The sequence below is a fragment of the Perna viridis genome, chromosome 3 (genome assembly GCF_037379345.1).
Source record: "Perna viridis isolate PV_CMFRI_1.1 ecotype Kerala chromosome 3, ASM3737934v1, whole genome shotgun sequence".
Classification (NCBI taxonomy): domain Eukaryota; kingdom Metazoa; phylum Mollusca; class Bivalvia; order Mytilida; family Mytilidae; genus Perna; species Perna viridis.
Genome location: NC_142447.1, coordinates 54382434 through 54407519, shown reverse-complemented (window position 1 = coordinate 54407519; position 25086 = coordinate 54382434). Strand labels below are relative to the sequence as shown.

Here is a 25086-nt window from a genome sequence, read left to right as displayed (position 1 = left end):
GAAAAAATTTCAACTTATTCATTTATTGAAAAAAAAAAAACTCCCCATTAATTAACAAGACATATTTTCAAATAGAAATATTGATTTCGCTTGCTGCTTAAATATAAATAAAAATGTTGCACTTGCGAAACAAACATTTTCATCCGGATCGACCACCCTCTTTGTAATGTCCTTTATTATTTTTACGAGTCTCGCACAGACGGTACTTGTATGGTAAAGCTCACGGTGCTCGCTTATTTAGGCATTGCCTACTCCATATTAAATTTATATATTCCCGTGTTTGAATGCAATAAAATTATAGATTGTAGGTTATATATACCATTGATTGTTGAAACCTTGGCGATAAAGCAAACATTTTAGAAGGTTTCATCGATCTCTTAAGCTTCTGTGGAGGAATTTAAACATAGGAAAGGTTCCTGTAGACAAATTTAGAACAGTTGGTAAGTTGTAATCCTATTGTATTTGTTTGCTTGCATATGACAGTAGCAATATATCATAATAATTAATCAGGGAATGAGACGATTTTATTTATCATTTTTATGCATGTACTCTAATTTAAAGGATTACTTCTGTACCCCAACGGAATTCGTATGAATACATTTAAAGTTACAAAATAAGCCATTTGCCTAAAAATCTAAACTAAACCAGTAGTCAAATCCGAACGAAGTTTTGACTTAACAAAGAAACGAAATTTGAATAATTTACGAAAGAGGGAAAAATACAATGTATATTAAAATACATTTACAAAGCTTCCGAAATGATGTTATTATACGAATATGACACGGTTATACATTGCCAGAAACAGGCAACATGTACATGACATACAGTTAAAAACAAGATGCTAATTTATAAATATTTGGCATGTGTCATAAATGAAGATCTTTTGATAAATAGAGATTATATGCTACACACCTAATATTTTGCATACGATTCAGATTAAACGTATAGGGTTTGAAATGTTTCAGAAAGGTTTAACGGTTCACACGAAAGTGCTGAATCGAAAACGTTATAGTGTTACTTCCTCAGGAATTAGATGATAATCGTGTATTTCTAATTCATGGAACATAATAAATTCGACAATGTATTTAAGTGATATACGAAAACGCATATGTGCCATGTGTGTGAGTTATTTCTACGCTATAAGGTTGGCAATAAGGACTGGCTTTAGGCAGACTGGTATCTAAAGTGCTATGATCTAGAGCTAGACTAGTTTATTTTTTAGACAATACACTGAATCTGAATGGTTTTAAACTACGAGGCAATTCAGAGGTCAAAGTTCATTTTGTGTTGATTGACATGAACCTCTATTTCTGAGATTGGGTGTCAGAAGTTTGCAAATCAATCGACTCAACTTATGCCACGTGTTAATTACCACTTAAAGTGTTTGATTCCATCCACTACGATTTCGTTTTGAAATACCCCTTATTTTAGAATAGATTAATATTTAACAAGTACTATCTTAAAAAAAGATAGCCGACGCAGTAAAATTTTGTTCTGTTTTAAGTTTCTACATTTCTGCCAAGAAAATAAGACATGGCACGCTATCTCAAATTTTCGATTGTTTTTCGAACGCAATTTGAAAATTTCGATACAGATTTTTCGAACGCCACTTAGCAGTATTTGGCCAATCAGGTTTCCATAGAAGAGTCTCCTTACGACCAATAGGTAAAAAGCGAAACGATATCGATTGCGTCGAAAAAAAAAACACTCGCAGATAAGCGTTGTTAGACTTCTTCTTCATGTTGAGTACAAAACCACCACCTGGTGTATCCTCGTACTAGTTGGTGACTATATACAAAAGTGATTGGCACTGGAAGGACCCAAGGTGCAAGTTAAAATCCATATTTACAGTGCAGCTAAAAACGAGGATGTGTTGTTTATCTCAGACTGGTGGATTGCAACTCACTCTTGAACGATTCCAAGGAGTTGCAGGCTATCACTTGTTGAGGAAGTTGGTTCCAGATTCTGATTGAGTTGTGAAAGAATGACTGTTTGTAACAGGAGGATCTGGCATATGGCACCAAGAATCTCTGGTAGTGGCCTCTAACATTCACTGCAGCTGGTGTGAGATATGTAGCTGGGATGTCTACCAAGTTGTTGACAATGCTGAACACTATAACGGCCTTGGCTTGGGCTCTACGCTCCTGGAGTGTTGTCCAACCATGTTGTTAAGCATGGTGGTAACACTGCTTGTCGTTTCGTAGTCGCCATATACAAATCTAGCGGACCTGCGTTGTACCATCTCAATACTGCGGATGTTCTTGGAGGGTCCCATATTACACTCCCATATTCCATGATTGGTCGCACCAATGTAGTATAGCACAGCTCCTTGGTCTTCTTAGGGCAGGCATACAGGTTTCTTTGAAGGAAGGCACGGGTGGAGTTTGCTTTTTTGGCGACTTGATCTATGTGTCCATTCCAATTCATCCGATGATGGATATTCAGACCTAAATGCTTTGCTGTTTCTACCACTTCTAGCTGATGACCATGGATGGTGTATGGTTCTTTCAGTGGTTTTCTCTCTGTTGTTACATGTAGAATTTGGCATTTCTGGGGATGGAATTCCATAAGCCAATCCTTTCCCCATTGCTGTAGTGTATCCAGATCTTCTTGGAGTTTACTTGCATCTGCTTGCGTTGACATCGTTCTATATAGTACACTGTCGTCTGCAAACAATCTGACCAGAATGGCTGACATACTCCGGTAGGTCGTTAATAAATAGAAGAAACAGGAAGGGACCCAAGACGCTGCCCTGTGGCACTCCTGAGGATACTGGTGCTGATTTGGAGGAAAAAGCATCTAGGACAACCTTCTGTTCTCTATCATGGAGGAAGTGTCTAATCCATTCACATGTACCAGTGATACCATAGTGTTGAAGTTTATATAGAAGTCTCTCATGGGGTACCTTATCAAAGACCTTTGAAAAGTCCAAAAGGATTACATCTGATTGGCTCTGGTCGTCAATGTTTCTGACTAAATGCATTTGGTCTCTTTCAGGAACACCTGCTTTTCACCGAGAAAATAATTCCAATGGTGCGTGGGTCGGGGTGTGAAATATCAAGAGGATATTTAATTGGGAAGAGTGAATAACCAAAATATGATAATGAGTGCCGAAGAAAGCATAGATTTAACGATTGTGCGAACTTAATGGATAACCGTTTACCTATTCTATCTCGCCCCTCTCAACTATCGTCCTTTTTTCAATAACTTAACAAATGTAAGAAAAAACTCGGTTGTAGGCTGTGCCTTACACATATAAGACTTTAATTCATCCGGAGAACACATGCGTAAATTTTATTTCATTGGAAAGAGAAATGTTTCTCATTAATGTCAAGGTTGTTGCGTTTATTAGAAATGGAGAATCAAATTGGAGGTGGGTGTCATTGTATGTAGGTAAAATCAACCACTAGTCCAAATACCTTTTTGTGGTTGTAATGTGAACTCTCACATTTTCTTTTTCATTTATATCAAAAATTGACAAAAAAGCTCAACAGCAAGGTGGATGTACGTGAAAACAACATTAATGAGATGGCCTGCAGTGATAGATACAATGTATCAGCCAAACCGGATAGACGTTTCGTACGTTGTTGGTGTCACATTCGATTGAAACGGGGCTGGTTACGAAAACCGAAATATTGCTGTTAGAATGTGGAGTTATCAGAGGCAATATAGGTAATAAAATGTTCGAAAATGGTTGTTGTTTTAGGATTACAATCGTAAATCTTTGAAAGATGCCGTTAATTGTGGAGGGAAAGCATTATTCGATCACAAGAACGTCCATTTTCATATGTGGACTGGTAACATTAAGAATGCTTGCTTCCCATTTCACCAATGTAACTAAGTTGTTTCTTAGCGTACATTGATAAAACAAACTTTTTTGGAAAGAGCAGTTTGTGCTGCAGACGATGTCATACTTTTATGACGTAATGATATGATCAAAGCGTATTACAATATTAAATTTCTCCCCTTTGATGTGGACATTGCAAAAATGGAAAGAAATCGATTTGAAAACAAAATGTGAGACATTTTTTTTTCAAGTTATGCGAACAGCTTTTAATCAGGACTTTTATTAACTATATTGACAATTTATTACATAACCCCAATGATAATATATATTAAATGTTTAATCAGTCTTTTTGTTAAAAGCCTTTTTGTCCATATTACAATTATGTTACAAATCTTATTTTTTTTCCACGTTGGCCATTGGCTACTTTCTTGCTTACATTTGTAAAATATAACAACGAATAGTATTTTTACCAAAGTATATTTACGCTTAAAGGACTGTGTAAATATTCGGAACATCATGTTTACTCTAAAAAATAATGAGTTTTATTGTCTAATAGTAGATAAATACGCACGTATGTTGTGATGTCACGTTGTCTTTTTCTACACGTTGCGTGCTACCCAGTCTTTATCAAAAGTTTTTTTTCGTTAGCCTTGAGTGAATTAATAACTATGAAATTTTGAATTTTACATGTATATATATGCTGCAGATAGTATATTCTAAAAATAATGGTACTTGGTTGAACATGTATCCAAGCGCAGCATTTTACATTTGTTCAACCGAAATGTCACAACATCTAAAATTTGTATTTTTTATTTATTCACGCGTACACCATGCGAAATTCGAACGAATTGTTCAAAAAGGCAAATAGTGTTGAGTCGATTTCTTCATATACTTAAACTATTTTTACCCGTTTTGGTCCCTTTTTCTAAAGCGGCTAGAGCAACAAAGTCCAAATTAAATAGAAATCTTCTTACGTGTTGGTAAAATCATATCAACATTTCAGTCAACCACAACTTATCACACGGAATCGAAGTGTCCCCAGACCACGACGACGACGACGCGGACGACGACTGCGCCATAACATAATACGACCGCAGTTGTTTTCGTCGTATAATAAAAACGTGAGATTTCGCTCTCAAATTTTCTCAAAGAGGGAGATTTGCCAAGGTTTTGTTTTCTCAAAATTTTTAGCAATGTTTTATGTTTAGCAACAGACCTTATAAAATACCGAAACGAATACATGTATTTGGAAATATCAACATACATCTACATTAGAGATATAAAACCAAATACGAAAGATTCACTTTATAGGCTTTCATAATATGATTTCCGGGAGTGCTACTGACTTTTTTGCTTGTAGGTTTGTTGGCTTTCTGTTTTAGTGAGGGTGCTTTACTTTTTTTTAGCGCATCATGAAATTTGTTTTCATTACTCCTAACATTTTTCTCATAGGATAAAATTTCCTTCAAATCATTTTTAAATGGTTGATGCCAAACTATTGACCATATCAGGATGTAATCTGATCATTTCAATTGACCAAAACGTACGAAATATTAATATCGATCGGATAATTAAATAATAAAACATTTCGTGTGTGATATTTTATGTAAAATATTACACTGCCAGGGTTTGGTAGTTAGCAGAAACTGACAAGTTCCGCAGTGATAAAATAAGAAATATGTCACTTATCGGGATTAAAAAAACGAAAATACATTATCGTTACTTACATACACTCGTCTGCATTGCATTCCTTTATTTTTTTTTCTGCTTCATACAATATTAATGAAAAAAAATCCTGAATAATATTTCTTTTCCTCAATCTTCTCTAAACTAGTGTCGCTTACGTATTAACCAAGAACCAAGATAACTGTTCCACTGACTGTTCAAATCGAAGCATAGCTTAGTTTTCCAAGTTAGGAGAGACAATCATTTTTTTTAATTTATGCAAAGCTTTCTGTTTGCGTCAGCGTGTTATGTATATGTTATCGCCGCATGTTATATCAAGAAGTCTCGAACCGCGGCTGACGTTTGAAATTCACTCTAAAAAGGGATGACTGCCGTTGCATTTTTAGCTAGGTCATGTGTAAAATATCCCGTCATCCGTGGAAAATTATGATCTTTCTGGACTTCGTGCATATTATGAATCAAACCCGCTAAAATTTACAAGAATATAGCTGGAGCTGATCATAAAGATAAAAATGAGAATTCAAGAATATGTTACCTTAAGGGGCTCGCTTCTACATGCAATGCACATGCCTACAACACATCACCTTTGACAATTATAACGTAAAACCTTTCCTAAATGTCGTCTTTTGACGTCAACCTTTGACGTTCTTAAAGTTAAATATTTTGAAATTTTCAACTTGTATATCAATCTTTTGGATCTAAGCTGGTCATCTTTACAAATATTGGATCGTGTGAATCTTTTACGACCAGATATATCTTCAATCGATGTAAAAATGTTTCAGGTATGTATATAGTTGGTGCATGAAACCATTAAAATAAAGCTCTTTTAACGACCTGGCAGCTCCATTATCTACGCAGAAAGTAGATTTATTGCACAGATTTGTCTATAAATTGAGCACTATCAGGTGTATTCATTAATATACATCCTTGGTCGGTATTTCTCTATGATAGTAGTGCTTTTCTTTAAAGATTTTGAACTTTTCTGAAGTCCAATTATATACAGGCTTAGCGTAATTCTTTTGGCATATTTTGTGTTTTGTGTTTTGTTTCGTTTTGTTTTTGTTTTTGTTTTTGTTTTTGTTTTTTTTAGATGTTGCTTTAACGTCCCTTATGCTCTTCTACTGTGACGAACGTGGATTTTTATCGCATTCTCAAGTTACATGTATACATGAACATGCACTTTTCAAATGCAACATTTTTATCAAGTCATTCAAAAATACGAGTCATGTTCATATATTGGCAGCTCCGTTTTCTATAAGCTTAGCTTTAAATAGCCTAAGTGACATGTTTTTAGACAATTTATAATATTAATGTTCATTTACCCCTTTCACATACATAAGTCTTTCTTACGAATCCTTACGAATCACCAAAATTTACAAGATTCTTAATACTAACACGAATCCTTGCGAAATAAGCCACTTTTACGAGTGGCTAGCATGCTCATAACGAATAAAATAACGAGTATGTGAAGGGGGTATATTAATGAGTTTAACGTGTCTATTCTAAGGGTTTCATCTTTTTCTTAGAACCAAGTTCTAAAAAAAAATGTTGTTTGAACACACCAACATAATGAATTTCATTGACGGCTAGTTTTAGTGCGGTCTGGTATCGACGGATAGCTTCACAGAAGTCTTCTCTCATCTCGTATTAACCATTTCTTTTTCTACGTCAATATATATGTAATCGAATAAAAAATAACATCAATCATGTATTGTTTTGAAATTGGAAAAAAAACCAAACGAAATAGCACTACGAACATTGATTTTTGTGGCAATCACTCAAATCTGTAGCAGTTAGTAAAGGAGTCCAACGTTTATCACGGTGTGGCACTTTTACTTTACAACCCAGTTTTTTTCTGATACTGGAAATTCAATAAATCAAGGTCATTATTTAGTCCGAAACAGACAAACCACGGAAATTTCCTGTTTGACTAAAGGACTGACTTTAGAAAGACTTCAGAATTTCTCTCAAACGGTGCTTTGTCTGCATATCACCTTGTAGCGTTTAGAGGAGAGATATTTCATGTACTCGGAATATGGTCCATTTCCGAAAAGCCAACAGTAATAATCGAAACCAAACAAAAACAACGTATAGGAAATATCAATGATCTGTTATAAATGTAATTCAATTTATAACCGTTAATGTATCGGTAATGTGTATAAAAACAGCAGTATTTATTATCCGGCCAAAGCCGATAATATTACCATTTTCAGGGTTTTTTTTATTATTATTATTTAAAAAAAAAACTTGGACTCCGAAACCATTCATTAAGGAATAAAAGGAAACATCAGTGGTTTTAGGGGTGGACCATCATTTTTAAACCACCATGCATCAAAATTATAAAGGCAACAGAAACATCATTTTCACTTTCTGTATGTCTGCAATACTTCAGTGAAACAAGCAAACTGTTTAACTATTCATAAGAATTATTTTCAAGTATAAAAAAGACATTACTATCTGAAGAAACAAATCGCAATAAACACCCTTTCATTACATTATTGGTCAACCTTATAAATTCAATGATTCCAGTCAGTCGTAAACGGCAATCTCCTCTAAATAGGGTAACTTGCTAAATGCCTTTATAGGCACACCTGAGAAGTTACATGCATGATCGTTTCGTGACAAATGTGATCCAAGGATACATACATTGCCCCCGGATTTTATATCTGATCTCCTATAGTATTATTTGGTTTGATTTATTGATACATTTTATTTGTAATTTTATCTTCACTGGAAATGTAGTAAATCATAACCTGTGCATACATTCGTTAAAGACGACGGTATACCTTGCCCGTTACTTATCAGGATATTACCCACGTCTTTGATAAGGAAGTAACGAGTACATTTAATTTCAAAATTCTTTAAACAGTCATACTTCTCTAAAGTATAAAAGAAACTAGTTGACAAATTTTAATACAAATGTTCGCATTCCGGAAGACTTAATTTAGCTGGTCATAAAACTGCTATGTCAGAACTAATCGTATATGACGTAAATGTTTATAACCATCTCCCCATTACAAAATAATGGACTGTACGCCTGTTGTTAGAATTGTAGGCTTCCTCAAATATGCAGCTATAATGACATTTAAGCTAAATTCAATGCACGATCAACAATTTTCCCCGAGAGTACAAGTTAATTATTCAGCATCGCACCTTGTAATCGATAGCCTTCTATAGAAAGTTAATCTATTCAAAATTGATTGAGGTTCTAATTGACTAATATTCGTCTTGCTAGAAATACTGCTAGAAAGTTGCAGTAAAGCGAAAAATTTACGGAGAAAATAGTTTTTGAAAAAAAAGAAAATGAGTGGAAAATAGTGGATTAATTCAGGATGTTTTTCTATGGTAATCTAAACGGTTTATACGTCAACGTATCTAGTACATTTATGTTACATTTTCTATTAAAACTATGAGAAGATTCCTGAGTTAGAACGTTATTTTATTTCTTAAGAAAACGTGATAACAGTTCGATGTGCTTTCTGTATAATGAAAAAGAATATCTGGCATTATAACTTATACATATTTTCTGCCGAGGTGAAAACACGTGATTATTATGGACAACGTTCAAAACATTTTCCCGCTGGAATTTACCGGATATCACAAACTATACAAGTTATCCAATGGATAAATATTTAAACAGCAAACAAAGCTTTGAAAAACTACTGCAACTCTTAGTTGAACAAGAACAACCTAAAACAATATAAATGCACGTACATGTTCAGAAATTCTTTCCTCTGTAAATATGGGGGTTAAGCTGGTTCATTAATTCCAAACTAAAATTTGGGTGAACGACATTTGGGCAGATTTTAAATTTGACATGTGTTTCATTTGCCTGGACGTCTGCTCCATGTTTGCCCGTATTAACCTGTATTTTCCGTGAGAGTTTAGCTGGTATAATTCATGAAATATTGCCATGATTCCTTAGGAAAAAAACGAGATTTAAAAATAGTAAAGATTATGATAACATAACTTCATTAGATAGGCACTGAACAGATCTTGGATAAATAAGACACAGTTTCCATGTGATCGTGGAGAACTTTGAAATAAATTTGTGAAATATAATGCACACGACGTAAGACAAGGGGTTCATAAATATGATCAAGAGAAAACTAATGGATAATGGATTGGTCCTGGCATGGTACTTGTACCCATATGATTCAGTTCGGGTGTGAATTTTCTCCATTTTTTTGGTTAATAGCGACCACAAAGTGAGGTCAACAGCAACGTGTGTGCACGTAAAATAACACTCCTGAGATGGTCCCCAGTAATAGCAACAGCCTAACCGGAATGCGTTAGTCAGCAGAAACAGCCATAAAGTAAAAGTTCCGCAGCAAGAAAATCAGAATTAATTTTTAACATTGATCAAAGTACTGAATCAATTTATATCGATCGTTTGAATTTTTACGCCTCAAATAATCGTCAAATTGCAAAATATGGGATATCTGGAAAGTACGGGTATCGCATTCAAACGTATCTTAACGCAAGCTTATTGTTATAAAAGGTTAATATTGAACTCATTGCTTTTATTTTTAAATTCACCATTCTTTACAAATGACATTTAAAAACCACACACACACCAAAATTCATGATGCATCGTAGCAGTGCGCCAGTTTGTGTAACATTCAAGTTCTGTATCTGTTTCCATGGAGCACCTAGATGAATGAACTCAAAACTCTCCGACATAGTACATTTTTGAACTACAAACTACTAGTTGGCCATTCCCAGGTTTCAAATTTTCAGGTCGAAATATATTCAATTTATTGACCTACAGGTCAAAAAAGCTGTCTGTTAAGTCATTCAAAATTAAGCCACAAACATTAAAATAAATCATATCCTTAGATACACATTCCTCTAAACTAGCTACATTTCTCGGTTGATAAGCTTTATAGTCAAGTTCTAAAAGTTAGTCCATGGACGCCTATGTGTAAATGCACTTAGTTTCAGAGACTCATACATCAATATTAACGAAAAAGTCTTTGAATATATTTTAACCAATCATGGCAGGTGCAGGAAATATTTGTCATGCACTTTTAGGGCCATGGAGCTCCTACATCTCTATTATAACAACATACACATGACCAAAATAGCCAGATAGAATGATTATAAATTTGCAAAAAACAATAACACCAGACAAAAAAAATGACACAATTCAAGAGAAATGCACAATCAAAATTTTTATGGCATCGTCTGTGCAAAGTTTCAATTTTATTTGTCAGACCAGGGCTTCTGATGTCACGAGGCGGTAATCGTAATAAAAATACGTCATGATGGTTTTGGGGGTCATGCTACCTTTTTGTAAAACAAACGGACAAAAGATAAGTGGCAAATAATAGCCTGAAACCCCGTTCTTCATACAAATTTCTTGATCGTAACCACTGCCCCTTTTATCCGCCAGGGCCTGCATGAAATATCTGAAGACAGTTCCTCCAATTGGTACTCAGCTCAGCATTCCTCTTTATATTTCCATTATATGATTGATGACTATTTATGATCTCACAGGGTTTTCATTTCTAGCTAAGCATCAGATGTTTTTTAAGCTTCTAAAAATGAATAGGCAATTTGAATATATCGATGACTGGTTTATTCGGGTAAATGCATAGAAATAAACAGGTACCGATAAGAGTATAGGAGTGAACTATTTTTCAATTGGATCGTGGTTAATACAAACCAAATTAATCAGCATATTTATTTCGCACTTAAAAGTTGTTTATTGGGTTTGATTATTGACATAAAATATGTAATCAAATTTTATATATGAGAAATACCTATAAAGTGGACCTAACTATCTGCATTTGAACATTAGTGGGGTATACCAATGGGACTATTTTCCAGCGGTAGAGTACGATAATTACGGATGCTATCAGGCTTTACAAATCTAAAGGCTCTGGCGACTGCTATATCAATTCTGATCTTCGATCTAAATTGATGAAAAATATAAAGTCGTTTTCAATGCATTCCTTTAATTTATTTCCCTGCTTCATAAATTATTTATGGATAGGCTCCGGTAAGGTTGCCTGCACTGACAAGTGTATACGTACGCGTCTTTCTTCGCTATTCCACTTGCTTTCAAGAACCTAACCCGCCTAGGATAAAGTACATGTATAGCCTCGACCGACTGTATTGGTCAAATGGAAGCATAGTTTTCTTTTGTGAATGAAGCCACGACAGTGGCTGAAATTGACCTATAGGCATCACATAAAATCTTTATCAAAACCAGCATGCAAGAGAAATTTCGCACCTTATCGGAGTGGGGTTTGAAAATTTCTTTAAGCTTTTCGCAAAGTTAAAAGATAGGGTTAAAAAAATGGGAATCTTGGTGCTCGCTTCTATGTATATGTCTACACTATATTAATCGAGCGAAGCTCGCCCTTAAAGAGGTAGACCTAGAGTAAGGGACATAACTCTTGAAATCAGTGATATGTTTGTATCATATTCAATTTCACTAAAGCAATTCATTCTATTGTTTTGGTTTGATGTTAAAATATGCAAATTACTTAATAAAATATGTTTAAACTAAAGCCTTTCAAGCTTTCCTTTGAAACAGAATGAAATCAGCCCAAGTTACTTTGATGCTTACATGACACTGATGAAAAATGGTGAGTACAAACGTTACAAATGATTTTGAAGAGTTATGTCCCCTACCCTAGGTCTACCTCCTTAAATGTATAGAAATTCGTCCCAAGTTCACCATACTGACACTCGAAAAACGTTCGTCCAAGCAAAACACTACATCGCGATCCATTGAAGCTTCATAAATAGTATAAACAAGACAAAACCTTGAAAAGACGTCTATGTTAATTAATCAGAATTACTGACAATTTCAAAAAAGCTACTTCCGATTGAAAGGATCTTGATAAAACCCTACAATCTACCCTGAATCCGACATTGTTCTTCCGATAATTTTGCAAATATTTGGAATGTTCTTTGCTGTCTCCCACATATTACTGATGAAAATTTCTAAACAAACTTGGCAAAATAATAAGTTGCATGAAGCCTCATTTGTCGAAAAGGGAACCTCATACTTCAGACTTCCTCCCACTTAAAGCAATTTCTTCCTTGTATTATCTGCTCAAATGTAGAATATGAGAAAGTGCGAGTGAAGTATTCAGTATGTTCCCTTTTAAATAAAATGGATTAAAAAGATGTTCCAAATATTTGTAATTTTATCGGTTCCGGGTTCTGCGAAGAATGCTTTGTGTTACCACAACCGAAAATAATGTCCGATGTGTTCCGATCCAATAACATGTGGATCTTTGAAGCGTTTCGTATAGCAGGTGTTTTGATTACATTTCAAAGCTTATATAGATAAAGATGTAGCATTGTTTTTTTTGTTTTTGTTTTTGTTTTTGTTTTTTTGTTTGTTTGTTTGCTTTTTTTTGTTTGTTTGTTTGTTTTTTTTTTGTTTAAGACGAATTTCTTTACATTTATGGAGGTAGACCTAGGGTAAGGGACATAACTCTTGAAATCAGTAATATGTTTGTGTCACATTCAATTTCACCAAAGCCTACACGCTTCAAATTTGAAACAGAATGGAATCAATCCAAGTTACCTTGATGCTTACATGAGATTGATGTAAAATGTTAAATACAAACGTTCCAGTGATTTTTAAGAGTTTTGTCCCTTACCCTAGATCTACCTCATTAAGAGCGAGTTTTGCTCGCTTAATATTTGAACAGATGGACCACAGATAAAAATGCGCAAATGTAGAAGGTTCCTCCAAGAAAATATATAACGCGCTGCAAAATTGATTTGTATGAATATGATGAACCACCCTTTGGTTGATCTCTTAATTACCTGCCTTCATTAATCGTTGCTTTAATATGAGGTGTGAAAAAAAAAAACAATTAGAGAAACACGAATTCATCTTTTAGGTAAGCACGTGTTAATACTCGAGAGAAAGTATGTATGACGATAATATACTAGTAAATGTATATGTATGTTCATGAACTCTCTCTACTACTAAGCGCATCAAACTTTCTTAGAAACGATAAACATTTTGTCAATTAAATGTCTGTTGTCTTGATTTCTTCACATTTTTCCACTTTAAAGACGGTTTAGTTCAACTGCAAACTAGAGAAAAATACCATATTTTTTATAAAGTTGAATGCCCGGTGCTGTATGTGAAAAAAAACGTAGTGCAGACGCCCTGACAAATTCAAACTTCAAATACCAAAAATTGAGTCTTTGAATGGTACTACAAGGAGAGATTTAAATATATTCATATGAATTTGCAAATCTTCTGTTGTCGTTGATTCGTAGAAACGGAACCATGAACCCGAAGGGTTGAAATTACGACAGTGGTTTTAAGTTAGTTGTCGTATTTATCTCTGTTTCCTTGACAAAGACTTAGTGCTTTGTCTTTTTTTATTTTTATCACTATCATTGGTTTCCTACATTTTACTCTCACCTGAACACTAAATGAATCTAAAGTCCAAAATGAATGCAAATGCATATATAACTGTTTCCGAGTTTTGTCAAACAGTATACTTTTTCCCATTTATAATAGATTTAAACACTTTTTTAAACGTCTAACTCGAAACATGACAGGGCGGATCCATACACTCTAGAAAGGAAGGGTGCCAGCCGGGGTTCCTCAGAAAAAAAGGGGCTGCTAGGACATTATTTGCCATTTTGTCAATTTTACGCATCAAAATGACAAATTTTCTAATCAAAATGGGGTACCAATCCCCTTCACCCCCTTTGGATCCGTCACTACATAACGAGTAAAAAAGGTATTGGTATTTTAGTTAAGGCGTGTACATGTTTTTTTTATAGACCTTCACATACCAATTAAATCTCTAAGACTGATTCAGTGACAAAATATTTTGGTTCATATTCAAAATAAATCATTGACATTCCGAGCTAACCTGTTTAATTTTTTTTTTGTTGAAAGAAATCAGTCTAACCACTTTAATAAATTCAAGATCAGCAACTGGCTTACGTTGAAAACACAATATAAAATGCTGAAATTACACAAATGTACTTCGGAGATTGTATTAGTATTGTACATTGTATTGATATATTTCAGTTGAATGACCTTGTCTTTTCTATAGCCATTATTAATGCATCCATATTTAATCGAAATCTCGTAATTTTCATCATTCAAAACAATTAACAGCAATGGAAGCGGTGGGTTAGCGCGCTATAAAACCTGGATTAACCCACCATTTCATTTGAAATGCCTGTACCATGTCTAGTTCATTGCGGTTTCTTCCAAATTTCTTGTTATAAACTTGATATTGTCATATGTTATGTATATGGACTGGACTTTCGGCAATTGTTACCTTAAGTCCATAATTTATTATTTAACGCCTCTTTCTCCCGTATATTTACTTTTAATGCGTATTCAATGCAAATCAAATGCGAATTTCCATTTACAAGCACGTCTACGCATTATGGAAAATTGATAATATGAATCATCCATTAAGCAAAGATTTGATTTCAGAAGTAATACGCTTTCTGAATAGATTAAACATTTTGTCCATCACTCCAAGACAAAATTTTGTAATGGTACTGTGACGTCATTTACCTTTTTCAATGATTTAAAGTTTTTTTAATGTTGCTAAAATTAAATTTTAAGGAATTACTGTCATTTTTTCAGTCTATTTGAAAAAACCTCAATATCCGTGGTGCACACTTGAAAAACAAGTGTGCGCTTCGAGATTGATGTTATTTCTTCATAGACAGAAAAAAAATAACAGTCATTCCTTTAATAAAGGTTTTGGCTATGTAAAGTCGAATTAGAAATAGAATACACATTCTACAGTCGTGTGAACACAATAATCCAAATAAAAATATTCTCTTTATCGCATAGTTTTTTTTTGCGAAAGCGAATTCGAAACGCGTGTAACCGCTTTCAACAGCAATTTCTAATTCACATTTGGGTGAGCCTTTAATACACATTGCAAGCACAATTTAAGATACGAAAGAGATTATTCTAATAGAATGCACATTACGTGTATACACGAAGCAAATTGGAATTTCAGTCATGAACAGTTTGTTATGTGTAATGCTATCTTCATAAAAAGAAATTAAAAAAAAAAGTACTGTAGTTTGTTGTCATGGTACTATTGTTACATTTTTCTTACTTCGATTTTTGTATCAGGGTTCTAACGACGTATTTAGACTAGTTTTCTCTACGGACAGATACATGTAACTATCTATAATTTTCTGTACGGACAGATTTATGTAACTATCTATGATTTTCTCTACGGACAAATACATGTTACTATGATTTTTTCACTTGATGATCCCAGGAGAACCTATGGTGCAAAGAAGGAAATGCTGATTAATTACGAAGAACCTAGTAACTTCTGGAATCGATGCAATATATTGTTCCAAAGTTAAAACCAAAAAATGTTTAAAAATTATTTCATCAAAGGTGTCATTAAAATAAAACAGTTGAGAAATGCAATTATTTTTCATCGATGGAGCGATTGGGTTTTCACTATAGACCAGCTAGATTGCCATGGTACCAAAGCTTATTGATTCTACAGGTGAATAGAGCTTCATGCGACATTGGTAGAATTTTATTTATATTAATATAGTGTTCTTGCTGTGACAATGGATTTTAAAGCCTAGAATCGATACGTTACTGAATAATTCATTTCAGTAAGTAAAAGATGATAGCGTACCTGCATTGATCAGCAAGACTTTTAATTTTTGTCTTTTCAGGTGCCGGGGAAGGAAACGTCGTATTTTTTTAAACAAAAAAAACAAACAAAAAACTACAACCATTATGTGAATTTTAAAGAGTAATTGCTTTGTATTTGGCGATTGGAATTTAAAGGAAAGAAAAAAATTGAACGTTCAAATTTGACAAAATGGGAAGTAAACAGAAAGATGGATGCTGCCGAAAATTTATGAAATTTTTGTTTTCTCATGTCGGCCTTTGTTTTATGGTTGTTTTGTATTGCGTCGCCGGTGGATTCATTTTTGAACATTTGGAAAAGAACAACGAAGAACAAATATGTTACGATTCGCGGGACGAATACCTTGATATGGAAGAAAGAACACTAAACAATACAATAAAGGTGATTAAAGAACAAGAAGGGAGTGGTCAAACCGACGTCCTTGTAATTCAACTTCAGAGTATTCTAGCTACATTCAGAGACAATAGCATTGCTATTGGTTATGATGGCACCAACTGCACGGCGTATGGTGAAGAAGATGGTCCAAAGTACAAATGGAGTTGGTCTGGTGCCTTGTTCTTTTCTGTCACGGTTATTTCAACCATTGGTATGTATATTTTTTAAAGTGATTACTTTATCTATCTAGTAAATCCAATTCCAATCAATGTTAGTAGCCACCATAAAATCAACAATATTCAAAATGATTTCATCGAGAAAAAAAAAATTGTAATAAAATTATTACATAAATGTTAAATTTTAAAAATTGTGGACAATTCTATATTCAAAATTAAACAGAAGTGACATTTAAGAAATAAATCACGGAAACTCCATTTTATCATTGTTTTACCTTGGGCTGACCATTGATGTCGCATTGTTTAACCCCGGGTGATAGCGAGGGGTTACATAACGACATATAAATGGCAAGCTCGTGGTAAAACAATGATAAATTGAAGTTTCCGTGATTTATTTCGATTCTAATAGGACTAGTTTCTTCATATTTTTTGAATAGATGCAGCCAAGGTGTTGCACGTTGGTCATATTGGTATCACTTTTTTACCATGGCTGAAAAGCTTTGAAGCACGTCATGTATAAACTATCATCTTAATCACAGAATAATCACGAGGAAAACAAACGTGTTATATAGTGTTCAAAACGGAATGTAGAATACCACGGCGTTGATTGTCTTTCAAGGTACAAGACTAAGTATTCACTAAATTATTTTATTAAAACATATGTTGAAGAACGGACGAAAACCTGAACAGAAGCAAAATGTAATGATAAAAATACCGGTACACGGAAAATAACTATGCGTTAATTCAATTATTGGTTATTCGTAGCTTTTACATGTACATATAACCATAAGCACATTTAAAAGATTCGAAGACTAACATTGTAATCTTATTTTGGTAATATTGGAGCAGAAAATATACCGTTCATAAAATATACCGTTCATAATATACCGTTCATGAAATATACCGTTCATAAAATATATACCGTTCATGAAATATACCGTTCATAAAATGGTTGTTTTATTATATGAAGTCTAATAAGATAAACGAACTAAATCAATGCAGGCAGATATTGTGACAAAATACTGCTCCTCTTTTTATACGTCATACAATCAGTACGTAGGTCTATATGTAGATATCTGCTGTGGTTCTATAGTTACTGTTATATATTTGAATGTTCAAGTCACCCTTTGTAATCCAAACGTATTTACGTACAAACGATCAACAATGTAGTGCTGGAAAATCTTTTTTCGTTTTGTCTAGATGGTTAGAAGTAAACGGCGTAAAAAAAACAGAACGACTAATAATTGCATCACAATTCCTACGCGGCTTCCACCTATTGCACTTATATGCTTTATGGTGGTAATGTATTTTAGTTTTACATTTAGATTTCTTTTTGTTTTTTATCGCCTTTTTTCAGGGAAATCTAATTGTAATGTAATGATTTAACAATTTGTAAATAATGTAAATAGAAAGCAATTGTTTCATTCTCTTTGATATAGTAGTATCATTGCTGGAATTCAATAACAGTAATTAATATCTGGGAATAATTCATATATTTAAAAAAACACACACACACACACACACATATATATTTTCAAACAAACACACATAACAAAAAAGTACCTAAAGTCAAATTATGAATTAGAAGCTGAATTTTGCGTAACGGCTTATCGTGTCATTTTTAGCTTAAAAGAGTTCCTTAACTTAAAATCCTGGATCCACTTTTGGTGATGCTACTGTACTGAAAAAAATCTGTCACATGACCTTACGTAGGTCACAAAAAAACCTCGCAACTCATTACATTTCGATTTCGGCACAGTGCATGAAAATTACAAGTCATTCGATTACATTTAAAAGTGGATTTGTCATTAAATTAGGCCAGCCATGCTGAAAAATGTGGTAGAGAAAGCAAATTCTGCATCATGGGCTCCTGGCTGCTGACATATATAATTAAGAAATAAATCACGGAAACTCCATTTTATTGTTTATCCACGGACTGGCCACTTATGCCGCATTGTTCTACCCCGAGTATTTCGTTTCGTGTGTTCTATGAATTATTTCGTACTTTTTTAGCTTGGAATTTTAATCTAAAATATACATCTGTAATTTACACATTAATAAGGTATTTATGCATTTTTATGTTTGCTTAATAATTTGGAACGGGAATGGGAACAGTTATGAATAAAAAACATAATACAGTCATTTACATGTGGACTATTGATTTGACAAACCTATGAAAGACTTACATTAAATTTTCGAAATATATGCTGCAAATACGAGTTTTGTAATGCCTTCACTCTACACAGTCTGGTTCATTTAAAAACAGTTCAAAATATCCTTTACTTAGCCAGATGAATTCAGGAGGTTATAACTGGCTGAATATATGAACTTGATGTACATGTCTAAATGTGTTCCATATAAAAGTTATTGGACTCCTGTTCCCAAAATGAGTCATTGCTTGGCCTATAAAACGCTAGCTGGGTTCATTTTCCCTAAAAGGGTTATTGTGATGCTCATTGGAGTTCTAGTGTTCCCTATAAATTATTCTTGGGTAACCTGTTCACTAAAGGAGTTACTGCGTTTCCCACAATAAACGTTGGGTTTCCTGTTCTCTATATGAATTTGAGGATTTTCACCAACTGAAATTTCGACAAAATCAGATAGCTTGTTATTGAAGATTTTAGGGTAAACTCAAGGATTTGACGATGTCAATTTGAGGTATTTTATGAAACCGCCCCTATTACCTATAGCAGATTTTTTGTCTCCTATTCCCTATAAGGAACTGTTATTCCAAGGTATATTTAAGTTATCCGTTCTCTTTAGATCAGGATCTGGTTTCATAACAAATCTTAAATTGAGATTTTCCACTAAATCTTCAATTCCAAGTTATTTGATCGGTCGAAATGTGAGTTGAGGAAGGATTTTTGTAAAGTCTCAATTTTAGATTTTTTATTTAAACGGGCCCTGTTCCCTGTTAGTGTTTGAAGCGTTACCTACTGTATAAAGACGAAGTTATGTACCCTAATCTGTATGTTGGATTAAGATGTGCAATATAATAACCGTGCACAGAAACATACAGACTGGACAGTTCTATTAGATACGTAAAGCGTACAGCCTGAACAGTTCTATTAGATACGTATATGAGTGGAAATGTTTTATGTTCAAAGATAGTCAAGAAGGAAACATAATACTAATGGAACATTACATAAAAGTTGTATCAGATGACAGTTCAAATTTTGTGTGTCATTCAGTGCCTATTAAGAAAGTCAATGAAACAATGATACATTAACCCGCATCTTCCTTTTGTGGAACGTAATCTATTGTCAGAATTCATGTAAGTTGCCAGGGCACATGGCTTATGGAATATTCCTTTTGTAAATTTCGAAACATAACAAAATCGTTAATAACAAAACAAGTTTAATGATCGATACGTTTTATTTGTTTTTCACCTTTCATTTCCACCTAGTTGTCATTTTAATTACTAGTAGCCAAATCGATTCGCACAATGTGCTTTGTATAGAAGAACTAATGGAATATACTTTCATAAACAAATATTGATTTGAAAACCCGGCTTACTTTAAAATTTTAAATATTTGATGATGAAGGTTTTGAATTGATTGACGTCAGCGAAAAACAGGACAGAAAGCAGCAGCATTTCAACACTGTAAAAGTGTTCATTGATTTTATCTATTCAAGTGCTATATAGATATTCTTATATATTTTACTATTTTAAAACTAGTATCCCTATTAAGTTCAACTTTAATCAAAGAACCTTGCTACTACCATCTAATCAGCAACTTTATATAAAAAAACGATTTTTTTTTCTAATTTATTGTATACGACGATTTTGCTTCAGAATTGTAGATTTGACTTCTCAAATACATATACATAGTACTAGTAGTTCACATCAGTACTTTAGAGTCATCAGGTTAACAGTCAAACTGCTAGAATGTTGACGATATCTATTGTGTGTGTGTGTATTTAAATCTGGTATGTGAAATCTCGCGGTTCCTTGGACTGATTGGTGTTTTACCGTTGTATTTTAAGTACTTCGGTGTTTCAATGAAAACACGGTTTACCGCACCTCACCTGTAAACAAGACCAAAATGATCGTCCTTTCATTTCGTGTCTTAATTACAACAAAAATAATTACATGAATTTGTGTTCATCAGTTTATTTCATCGCTTAACATTCTGTTTCACATCGCCTACACATTTTTCAGTTAAAACATGGTTACTTTACAAGGTTAGGTATCACGAGAATTGACGAACATATAAGAAACAATCGTCACCTTACCAATCAATATAAAACTTGAGTTTTAATCAGTTCTAACAGCAAAATACACCATACCATCTGGTACTAGTGGCATGATATAAAGTCGTATGGACTTTAAATGATGTAATCTATCAAAGAAAATTGTCGGTCGATTTGGTTACATTATACGATTCCATTATCTCGGATAGTTTTCAAGGCACACGGAGGAAACTGTGTTTCGCGAAATGGGATCTCAAATTTCAAAATCGATTAATATATAGTCGTTTTATTAAATCATGTATCCATTTGCGAATGAAACTGGTTTAATGAAGAGCCATTTTTATGAATTCAGCCAAATAAAACTTTTAAGGACTTTCTTTATCAAAAAAGTTGTGAGAAAACTAGTTGTACATAGCAACGGTATTACCGTGTTCGTTAAATTAATTTACTAAGTAGGATCAGTCTGACGTACTACTAATATAAAACCCATGAAAACTTATAATCAAATTAATGATTACGGACGCTTTATTGTCATTCCAGGAGAAACATAAAGTTCAATTGATTTCTCCTATACTATATTTACGCTTTTATCAATAATAAACTGATATTTTGTCAATTGCCGATCATCGAAACATTTTTTGTTCGTTTGTTTTTGTTTTAATGTATTCATTTTGATGGATCTTTTCAGTGAAATGCTTATGTTTATTTTAATATTTTTCATGCAGGATACGGACATATAGCTCCAAAAACATTCTGGGGACGACTGGTGTGCATTGCTTATGCAGTTCTTGGTATACCATTAATGTTACTTTGTCTTGCAAACATTGGAGACGTACTAGCAGATATCTTCAGATTCATCTACGCAAAAATATGCTGCTGCGGATGGTGTAGACAGAAGGAAACAACAAAAGTCGTTACGATTAAACCGGTTGCCAAAGAACCAGAAGGCGCTTGGAATAGCGATAAGTCAAAGATTATTACAGCATCTGCGCCGATGCAAACAGATTACAAGTCCGACTTCAGCCGAATTCCATCGAAATCTCCCGATGGTAAAGGTGGAGTAGGCGGGACTGATCAACCAAAACCAGTCAAGATCGTGCCGCTGGATATTAAGTCGTTCAAAACACAACAGGAACTCGCAAATCGATCACAGCAAGTAAGAAGCGAGCCTATGGTATGTGACGACGATAGCGATGACGACGATGACGACGACGAATTCGATGACAAGAAGATCACTGTCCCACTTACAGTTACAATGATTGTAATAGCTGGATATATCTTCGGTGGAGCTTTGTTGTTCGGTCTGTGGGAGAACTGGGACAATCTTCAATCTGCATACTTCTGCTTTATCACACTCAGTACCATTGGCTTCGGAGATGTTGTACCAGGCACTGACTTCGACAACCCGACGGCAACCGCTCAGATGATTCTTGGGGCAATATATGTCCTGTTCGGAATGGCAATCCTATCAATGTGCTTTTCTCTGATGCAGGATGAGATTATTGCCAAGTGCAAGTGGGTTGGTCAAAAACTTGGTATTCTGGACAAAGATGACTGATTGAAACATTTTGACATATTGGTCATTACGACATTCGTTACAAGTACGACAAAGTTTATTGTATTGTAGCGGGCTCATAATCTAACGAGAACTCGTTTTCTGAATACACTATTAGAAAAACGTTAAGGAATTTACTAATGATTATTGTCTTAAAAGGTTTCTGTTAAATAACTTAAATTGACATAATTTTTCATGTTATCAAATAATCTTACTAAAAAGACATATTATGTAAGCAATACGAATTTAATCGTCAATTTTTATTTTTATACATTAATATTTTTTTAAAGAAATACATAACAGATTTAAACAGTTACTCTTGTTACGTCCTTAAACGATTTAATTCCTAACTAAATCATCACCAAACACATTAACATGTCCATCTGCAGAATTTACCATATAACTTGATGTTCGTGACATTCTACGTAAAGTTACAAAAACAGATATGAATCAGTCTGAATGAAGAAACATTAATTTTAGAATGTAGTAAAGTATAATCCATATTCGATTCTATAAGAATCTCTTATTTAACTGTATATCTAGTATATTTCTATTCGTTTTCTTATTAAGCGTCAACGTTTAATCAACGTTTAATATTTGAATAGGCTGGTTCTATCGATCACTGTAGGGAAGATCAAACGTGCGGGCGTTATATTAATAGATAGGAGATAAATACGGTTAGAGTGAAAAACGCCTGTAAAGTACAGAAAGGTAACACTTTGTTCAAGACTAGTGCCGTGACGTAGGGTCATGATTTAGCAACCAAAAGTACGCAATGATCATGATGGACATGTTTGAATGTAAATATACAAGTTATATAAAATTATTTCTTTCCAAGTCACTATTGACTGAAATATTGGAGATAATTCTGTACACAAACTAGATCTGATAATTTGTATTTTTTATACTGTTTCTAAATGTCAAACCGTTCTGTGTTTTGTGGACGTTGTTTTAACCCTAGTTAAATATTTTGTTTCGTTGTCACGGAAATGGTGTGTTTAATCGCGCTGAAGTTAAACATTTTGGAACTTAGTCAACCTACTGCTGAATATTAAATTGTTCGTGAAAAATGAAAGGGATTAGTGTTTTTTTTTTTTTTTTTTTTTTTTGTTAGAAAAAAATACTCTTTTTTTCTTTGACGTTTTCTCGCGTTTCTATGGTGAGAAGTAAAACAATTCATATATATATATATGTATAACTTCTGTCGCATACCCTATATATTGGGGGAATTACTCCGTCCATTAACCTGCTGTCATGGTTTCTTGATTTGTACAATACTCCGTCCAGTAACCCGCACACTGCTGTTATTGTTTGTTGACTGCTGATTGTTTTTACTACTCTATTGTTGAAGTGTACTTCTAATACACAATAGTGCTTTCTGAATTGTTCTATACATTTTTCTTTCTGATCATCTTTGTTTTTGATTTGTTATTATATTTATCTACATTTAATGTCAGTTACTATCAATATTTAGATGGTGCCGGGAAACTACAAGGATCAGTATCTTGCGCTAAACAACGTGTATATAAAGCTCTGAACTATCATAGAAAACTGTTTATAATGACATAGATTAGAACTTTACTGGTCCACCCTACCAAATACTCGCAAGGATTGCATAGCTACAAACAGTTATCCTTTTTGATATCATAGACACATCTTTTATTGTACAATTAATTCATTTGTATACGTGCTATGTTATTATTTCTCTTCAAAATTGACTTGCCGAAATTGACAAACCAGGTAGTGCTTCATGCAGAATATCTTTAAGTCTTTTCACAATGGTATTTGACTACTTGATAAACAAATCTTCAATTGTCAAGAAAAAATTCTTATCTCATAATAGAAATTAAGTTCAGATAAGATTATTGGAAGATTTAACTGTTAAAAATGTTAGTATATGCAAATGCATTACAACTGCGTTGAATGGAAATAATTCATGAAATACATAGAACACATTAACAGTGGAAACGACACTTCAGGTTTGATTCAAATAATGGGTTTACTTAAATAATTGATCACAACACTGAAATTGTAAAAGTTCTGTTTTAATGTGTATAAAACAAACCGGTGTTAATCGACAATAACTCGGTTTCAGGTGATACATGTTTCTATGTTATTTGTATTGTTTTGTTTATGGACAAAATATTCGTGTTATTTAAAGTCGATCTCGTATAAGATAAATTATTATGATTCCAAGCATATTTGTATAGCTGCCTTGTATTTATTACCTTTAAATATTTGTTTCTAACATTATGTCATTACGACTTCCTGTAGATAGATCTTGTTGACAATTCTGTGAGGTTTTTTATTCAGATACTCTATTTTATTAGGCTGATATGTGTTGTCTTTCTGTTCCGTCCTTTTTGAATTTATCTGTGATATTTTGATGAAATATTATAATAAAATTGTTACTTGTCAGATTTTATTATTTGACCATCTTTTAAGTCTTGAGTCTTTAGGGCCAATATGGAAATATATCTTTGTCTGCAATTAAGACTCATGAACTGCATATTTTGCCCCGAACAAGGTGAAAACGTATGGCTTTAATAATCAAAACCATCTGGGAAACATTTGTTTTCCTATTAATTTTTTAATGAAAGAGTGTCTCTTCATATATTTATATTCTAATTGAAAATGTATGTTTTCATATGTTCTTCATCC

The 25086-nt window shown here is 33.5% G+C and overlaps 1 protein-coding gene across 1 annotated transcript; it reads left to right on the top strand.

The window, feature by feature from the left end:
• Nucleotides 1-299: 299 nt before the first annotated feature.
• On the top strand, nt 300-24845 carry LOC148622934 (potassium channel subfamily K member 18-like). The gene is made up of 3 exons (XM_088573285.1): nt 300-440; nt 16148-16711; nt 21596-24845. Exons 2-3 carry the CDS (start codon nt 16297-16299, stop codon nt 22426-22428), a joined length of 1248 nt encoding a protein of 415 aa, XP_088429411.1. The 5' UTR covers nt 300-440; nt 16148-16296; the 3' UTR covers nt 22429-24845.
• The last annotated feature ends 241 nt before the right edge of the window (nt 24846-25086 follow it).

Excerpts from the sequence above, each read along its gene's own strand:
- LOC148622934 (XM_088573285.1), top strand. The coding sequence starts at position 16,297 with ATGGGAAGTAAACAGAAAGATGGATGCTGCCGAAAATTTATGAAATTT. Across the intron at positions 16,712-21,595 it reads CACGGTTATTTCAACCATTG|GATACGGACATATAGCTCCA; the intron begins GTATGTATATTT and ends TTTTTCATGCAG.